Here is a 7,908-nt window from a genome sequence, read left to right on the forward strand (position 1 = left end):
AATTGCACTTCATTGGGGTCAATCCCTGACAGCACATTCAGGCCCTCTTTGCATTATAATCGTAATGCTATTGTAATGCTTTCATTTCAGACCACATGACAGTCTGGTAACTAAATGAGCATTTGGGCATTGATGTCGAGTCTCTGAAGTGGGAATTCCTGGAGAGAGTCCCACTGCCTTCCTCAGTTGCACTAGTAGTCTCAAAATTTATTTGCACCTCTGTTCTGCCCTGCTCTTGCAGAGTGTTTTTTTGGGCTATTTGCCTGAACTGCTGTATGATTTTTCCTGAATTTTGGACATTTCAACTGCCCTATATAAAATGGCAAGGACAGGGAGTAAAAGGAGAGAAAGGGATGGAGCTTTTACCGTGTGTGCAAGACTCCTTTCTGACTCCGTATGTAAGAAACTCAAGAAGGGAGGAGTCACTGCTAGACTTGGTAAAGGAAAATAAACCGGAGCAGGTAAGAGAAGTAAGTGCAGGGATTGGTGATCACAATATAATAATGTTTAAGATAATGATTGAGAGAGATTTAGATCATATATTTTGATAAAAGTTATACATTGGGGAAAAAAAACTTTGAGCTAAGGAAGGTAAACGAGAGAAAAATAGTTACAAGAAGTAGAACAACAGTGATCAATATTTAAAGGAGAGATCAAACGAGTTCTGGAGAAATATATTCCACTTAAAAAAAATAATAGCCAAGAATGAAATATCACCGATAGAGGAAGAGGTGAGAATCAAACTGAATCTTAAAAAAAGGCATATGTAAACTACATAATAAAGGAGATGACTGCAAAAGGGAACACAATAAGCTTTGGAAAGAGGTTTAAAAAGACATCGAGGAAGACCCCGAGGAAGCACAAAATGATATCAAGGAATATAAAAAGAAATGAAGTATTCTGCAGGTACATAAGTAGTAAAAGGGGAACTAAGATAGCAATAGGTACACTAATGGATGAGCAAGATAAAGTCACAGGAAATAATACTGAAAATGCAAGCATACTGAACAGATACTTGGCCTCAGTTTTCACTGAAGAGGCTACCAAAGACGAAATGGCAACGGTCAATAGAGAGGACAAACCAGAGAAGATCCAGTGAATTGCATCTGTGGATACTAAAGAAACTGGCGAGGAGATAGCAGAGGCTCTAATCCATATGGGAAATTTCAATCGAGGAAGGAGTAGTGCTAGAAGACTGGTGAACAGGAAATATAATTCCTTTCATCAGAAAGGAACTAATCTAGGGAACTATGGCCCATTTATGTTCATATCAGTGGTAGGAAAGATACTAGAAAATTTGTTAGATGATCAGATAACAAAACACCTAGAAACAGATTGGTATAGAAGCTGACAAGTTCTCAAATTGATTTGTATTACATTTATATTATTGCAAACTGAGAGAATATATACATTATGAGCAAGAGAAACAGATAAACAGCTTGAAAGCAAAATGGACGTGGAGCCACATTCATTGTGAAAGAATAGAAGTGATCAGATTAAGATAATATATATATTCCACATTTCTTCTCAAAAGCTAAATAAAATACTCCCATATCTGCAACTGCTGGAGAGGATGTTAAGACAAAGGTGCAGCTTTGCATATACTTTTGGACATGGTCCAAATGATCCCTATTCTGGACAGAAACTCTACTAATGTAATATGCTGCAGGTTCCACTACAAGCAGACACTCATGGTTCTCCCGAAGGACAGCACAAACTTTTATTTGTAGTTTGAGTTTTAGCCAGAACATGGACACGACTTGGAGCAAACCTGAAACCCTGCTAAGTACCAACTTATGATTGCACTTGTGTGCAAGATGATGGAAGGAATGGTTTATGTTTGAATTAGAATAAGCTTGTCAAATAGAGGGTCTACTTAAAATGATGTTTAAACTCCGTTTTAAAAAGTATTATCAATCCAGAGTATGTGAGCAAAGTATGTTATTATGTAACTAATGCCTGCTATTACTTAAGGTTTTACTTCTCATCATGGTATAACTTAGATGTGTATTATTTACGAAAATGATTTCTTTACCTGCAACTCTGATTTTATTCTTAGAATGATTTTGATTGTACTATGAAATAGATAATATTTAGAATATATTAATACGCCACCTCGTAAAATACCTGTAAGGCAATATTCATATATTTTGGTGATTTTAGTGAGGGTCTTCTGAACTCAGTATGTTGGTATGTATATGAAAAATATATATTAATCATAAATATATACAACACACAGTTTACAAATAATGAAAGAATCACATGCTGATGAAGAAAATATGTTCTAATCTTTTTAACAGGTATATTTCTTTTTATTTTCTAGATGCTGAAGAGTATCAACCACCAATATGGAAATCCTATTGTAAGTTGAGAAGCTGACTGTGTGAAATGTATGATGACATATATGTGAGCAATAATAATGTATTGATGTGATTCGCTGTTAACATAGCATGGGCAATGTGATTATTTTCCCCAGCATTTTAATGTCAGATTAGCAATGTAGGCTTTAATTTTATTTTTAATTAATTCTTTAAGGACAAATTAACAGATGTACTTGACAATAAAACAGAACATTAATTCTTCTAAAATGGCATTTTAGTAATGTAATGCCCCATTTATACTGCAGAACTATTTACAACGGAAGGTGCTGCTCTGACTTTATTCCATTTATATTCCAGGGCAACTTCAGAGCTCTGGCAATAACATTGAAGCAATTAAAATTAGCAACTGCCTTTAATTTTATTCAATTAATCCTAATTCATCTCTACCCTGTCATCACTGCAGCCAGTTGTGGCCTATTCAGCCTGTTTCCTGGCGAGAAGGGTGGATCAATACATTTCAAAACCTGCCTGAGAATTTGTCTAAATGACATTCAGTCCTATTGCAAGATCACATGCACAGTTGTTCAAAAATCACAAGACATACAGGGAATTTTATGCTGTCCCCATAGCGGGTTTGGAGGCAGGGGGAGCATATAATTGGGTGGGATGGTGGTGGGCGGTCTGCTGAAATTAAGTGTGGGCCAGGAAGGACTGTGAACGGCCTTCCTGTCCTGCCACCAGTTGAGGCCCTTAAGTGGGCAATTAATGCCCAATTAAGGGCCTCATCACGCTGCCGCTACAGTTAGGCCTGCGGTGGGTGGGCCGGTCGCCACATAGGAAGCACGGCAAGAAAAACCGTGTGGGTTGCTTGCCACCTCCGGGGTGGGCCCCTCATTAAAAGACGCTTAATGCCCGAATGAGGGACCCAGCATCGGGCAGGGTGGGGGTGAGGGGGGTGTCTGCTGAAAATCCACCACAGCCCCCCCCCCCCCCCCGCCCTTGCTGCCAACCCCCCTGCACCCCACTCTGCGAGACCACTCCCGCCCTGACCTACCTGTGGCCTTGGTCCAGTGCCACTTCTCGGCCTTGGGTGGGTGCTCCACCGGCAGCCGCCACTGCCTCTGCAGTTAAAGAGCTGATGGCCTCTGATTGGCTGGCAGCTCTCAAAGCGTGGGACACCCGTCACCGGGGTCCTTGATCCCGTGGAAGGCCTACCAATGTCCAGTTAAGTGCTTAATTGGCACTTGATTTGGCGGGCCTCCCACAGAAGGGGCGATGCGGGGTTCTAGGTGACACTTTTGCCAGAGGTCGAGATCCGCGTTGCCCGGATAACATCCAGGCCTACATTTCAGGCCAGTGGAACCACATCAATGTGTACGGGGGAGCAATGTGAAAACCAGTGTAGGAACTAAACCCATCCGCAGCGAGGAAAAACTGGTGGCCAGTGGCATCCAGTGCTATGGCCATTTCCATTTGCCACCAAAAACAATTGAACTCTCTTGGAAACCACCTCATGAGGTGGCTGTTATTGCCCTTAATTTTTCACAAAATGCTCAATTTCAGGTCCCTCCATAGCCTTGTTTCACCTTGCTCTCCTCCAGCACCATTTGTGACCGAGCCCTCTGCACACCATCATAGCCATCTAATTCCTCATTTGCGGCTGCACGTGTGCCTAGCCGTTGGAGCCTGGAACTTGGGTGGGGCAGGAGGGAGAAGGCCTGGAACTCGGGGGAATGCAAGTCTACCCTTTTCTCTTTTCATTCCTTGTACTGTGGAAAATAACAAAGACCACTCTTCCCCTGTTAATGCACTTAGTTCCAATTAGCAGTCCCTGAAACTAGTTGGCATTAATTTTGTAAAAAGAGTTCTCTCCCTTTGTGACTTTAATGCTGCTTCGCACTGTCCTGATTCCAGCTAAATGGGAAAGCAAAGCTTTGACTTCTGTCTCTTAGCCCTGCTAAAAAATTGCCAGGCTGGTGCAGTAGGTGGTGATTTCTTAATGATGGGGCTGAAGCAAGTTGTTGTGGCAGAGTGGAATGAGCTTTTCTTTGCACATACCTATTCTGTACCAGATCATGCAATGCTCATCGTCAAACACTTAAATGGGCGCAAAAAATTTAAAAGACAGAAAAGGTTGAGGTTCAGGCAAAATCGGATCCTATGACATTTATATATATTTCCATTATACAAAAACATCATAATTTATACAGCTGGTATCTGAAATGCCTAATATTTTGAATTATTCTATCAGGATATTACTTCAATTATTAGAATGTTGCAAACAATTTTTCCTCAAAGCAATACCCAGCTGTGTTTAATTTTAATTAATTTTATTTGATCTCCCCACTTGTAGTAAATTAGAAGCTTTTCAGGCTCTGAATAGTCTGTTCTTGGATGAGGATGAATAAGTACCCACATTTTTGAATTTGTGTGAAATATATTCTGTGCTAATGGTTTATTGTAGGGTTGTCATACAAACAGCTCACGGGCCAGAATCCGGCCCACCAAAGGTTTCCATCCGGCCCGCAGATGTATTTCAGCGATGAGAAATTTTCCATTGTCGTCTTCTTCCACTTGCCTTTTAAAAAAAAATTGCGCTCAGTTTCACAGCTGACAGGTGCTGAGAGTGGGAAAAGCAGTTTCAGAACTTTGGACAGGTTCAGGCTTTTCCGGCGGGTTCCGAATGTTTTCTTTGAGAAGCCCACTGGAAAACCCCAAATCTGTCCAAAACTGAGCAACCTCAAAGCTGCTGTGTGCTGAGCGCTCCGGCTCTCCAACCGTGAAAGAGAGAGAGAGAGGGAGAGATGGTGAGGGGGGGGGCGAGACAGAGAGGGTGGTGACACCGAGAGAGAGAGAGAGAGAGAGAAGTGGTGACAGAGGGAGAGAGAGAGAAGTGGTGACAGAGGGAGAGAGAGAGAGAAGTGGTGACAGAGGGAGAGAGAGAGAGAAGTGGTGACACAGGGAGAGAGAGAGAGAAGTGGTGACAGAGGGAGAGAGAGAGAGAAGTGGTGACAGAGAGAGAGAGAGAGAAGTGGTGACAGAGGGAGAGAGAGAGAGAAGTGGTGACAGAGGGAGAGAGAGAGAGAAGTGGTAACAGAGGGAGAGAGAGAGAGAAGTGGTAACAGAGGGAGAGAGAGAGAAGTGGGGACAGAGAGAGAGAGAGTGGGGACAGAGAGAGAGAGAAGTGGGGACAGAGAGAGAGAGAAGTGGGGACAGAGAGAGAGAGAAGTGGTAACAGAGGGAGAGAGAGAGAAGTGGGGACAGAGGAGAGAGAGAAGTGGGGACAGAGAGAGAGAGAAGTGGGGAAAGAGAGAGAGAGAGAAGTGGAGAGAGAGAGAGTGGGACAGAGAGAGAGAGAAGTGGGGACAGAGAGAGAGAGAAGTGGGGACAGAGAGAGAGAGAAGTGGGGACAGAGAGAGAGAGAAGTGGGGACAGAGAGAGAGAGAAGTGGGGACAGAGAGAGAGAGAAGTGGGGACAGAGAGAGAGAGAAGTGGGGACAGAGAGAGAGAGAGAAGTGGGAGAGAGAGTGGGAGAGAGAGAGAAAGAGAGAGAGAGAGAAGTGGGACAGAGAGAGAGAGAGAGAAGTGGGGACAGAGAGAGAGAGAGAAGTGGGGACAGAGAGAGAGAGAGAAGTGGGGACAGAGAGAGAGAGAGAAGTGGGGACAGAGAGAGAGAGAGAAGTGGGGACAGAGGGAGAGAGAGAGAAGTGGGGACAGAGGGAGAGAGAGAGAGAAGTGGGGACAGAGGGAGAGAGAGAGAGAAGTGGGGACAGAGGGAGAGAGAGAGAAGTGGGACAGAGGGAGAGAGAGAGAGAAGTGGGGACAGAGGAGAGAGAGAGAGAGTGGGGACAGAGGGAGAGAGAGAGAGAAGTGGGGACAGAGGAGAGAGAGAGAGAAGTGGGACAGAGGGAGAGAGAGAGAGAAGTGGGGACAGAGGGAGAGAGAGAGAGAAGTGGGGACAGAGGGAGAGAGAGAGAGAAGTGGGGACAGAGGAGAGAGAGAGAGAAGTGGGGACAGAGGGAGAGAGAGAGAGAAGTGGGGACAGAGGAGAGAGAGAGAGAAGTGGGGACAGAGGGAGAGAGAGAGAGAAGTGGGGACAGAGGGAGAGAGAGAGAGAAGTGGGGACAGAGGAGAGAGAGAGAGAAGTGGGGACAGAGGGAGAGAGAGAGAGAAGTGGGGACAGAGGAGAGAGAGAGAGAAGTGGGGACAGAGGGAGAGAGAGAGAAGTGGGGACAGAGGAGAGAGAGAGAGAAGTGGGGACAGAGGGAGAGAGAGAGAGAAGTGGGGACAGAGGGAGAGAGAGAGAGAAGTGGGGACAGAGGGAGAGAGAGAGAGAAGTGGGGACAGAGGGAGAGAGAGAGAGAAGTGGGGACAGAGGGAGAGAGAGAGAGAAGTGGGGACAGAGGGAGAGAGAGAGAGAAGTGGGGACAGAGGGAGAGAGAGAGAGAAGTGGGGACAGAGGGAGAGAGAGAGAGAAGTGGGGACAGAGGGAGAGAGAGAGAGAAGTGGGGACAGAGGGAGAGAGAGAGAGAAGTGGGGACAGAGGGAGAGAGAGAGAGAAGTGGGGACAGAGGGAGAGAGAGAGAGAAGTGGGGACAGAGGGAGAGAGAGAGAGAAGTGGGACAGAGGGAGAGAGAGAGAGAAGTGGGGACAGAGGGAGAGAGAGAGAGAAGTGGGGACAGAGGGAGAGAGAGAGAGAAGTGGGGACAGAGGGAGAGAGAGAGAGAAGTGGGGACAGAGGGAGAGAGAGAGAGAAGTGGGGACAGAGGGAGAGAGAGAGAGAAGTGGGGACAGAGGAGAGAGAGAGAGAAGTGGGACAGAGGGAGAGAGAGAGAGAAGTGGGGACAGAGGGAGAGAGAGAGAGAAGTGGGGACAGAGGGAGAGAGAGAGAGAAGTGGGGACAGAGGGAGAGAGAGAGAGAAGTGGGGACAGAGGGAGAGAGAGAGAGAAGTGGGGACAGAGGGAGAGAGAGAGAGAAGTGGGGACAGAGGGAGAGAGAGAGAGAAGTGGGGACAGAGGGAGAGAGAGAGAGAAGTGAGGGGACAGAGGGAGAGAGAGAGAGAAGTGGGGACAGAGGGAGAGAGAGAGAGAAGTGGGGACAGAGGGAGAGAGAGAGAGAAGTGGGGACAGAGGGAGAGAGAGAGAGAAGTGGGACAGAGGGAGAGAGAGAGAGAAGTGGGGACAGAGGGAGAGAGAGAGAAGTGGGGACAGAGGGAGAGAGAGAGAGAAGTGGGGACAGAGGGAGAGAGAGAGAGAAGTGGGGACAGAGGGAGAGAGAGAGAGAAGTGGGGACAGAGGGAGAGAGAGAGAGAAGTGGGGACAGAGGGAGAGAGAGAGAGAAGTGGGGACAGAGGGAGAGAGAGAGAGAAGTGGGGACAGAGGGAGAGAGAGAGAGAAGTGGGGACAGAGGGAGAGAGAGAGAGAAGTGGGGACAGAGGGAGAGAGAGAGAGAAGTGGGGACAGAGGGAGAGAGAGAGAGAAGTGGGGACAGAGGGAGAGAGAGAGAGAAGTGGGGACAGAGGGAGAGAGAGAGAGAAGTGGGGACAGAGGGAGAGAGAGAGAGAAGTGGGGACAGAGGGAGAGAGAA

General features: G+C 46.4%; 1 protein-coding gene across 3 annotated transcripts in view; it reads left to right on the top strand.

The window, feature by feature from the left end:
* Positions 1-7,908, top strand: part of chn2 (chimerin 2) — a 397,580-nt gene that overhangs the window by 193,310 nt on the left and 196,362 nt on the right. For all 3 annotated transcript variants that reach the window (XM_068059521.1, XM_068059512.1, XM_068059531.1), the window contains one exon: positions 2,324-2,362. In XM_068059521.1, coding sequence (XP_067915622.1) covers positions 2,324-2,362 — 39 coding nt within the window. The remainder of the gene's footprint in view (positions 1-2,323; positions 2,363-7,908) is intronic.

The sequence above is a fragment of the Heterodontus francisci genome, chromosome 2 (genome assembly GCF_036365525.1).
Source record: "Heterodontus francisci isolate sHetFra1 chromosome 2, sHetFra1.hap1, whole genome shotgun sequence".
NCBI classification, from domain to species: domain Eukaryota; kingdom Metazoa; phylum Chordata; class Chondrichthyes; order Heterodontiformes; family Heterodontidae; genus Heterodontus; species Heterodontus francisci.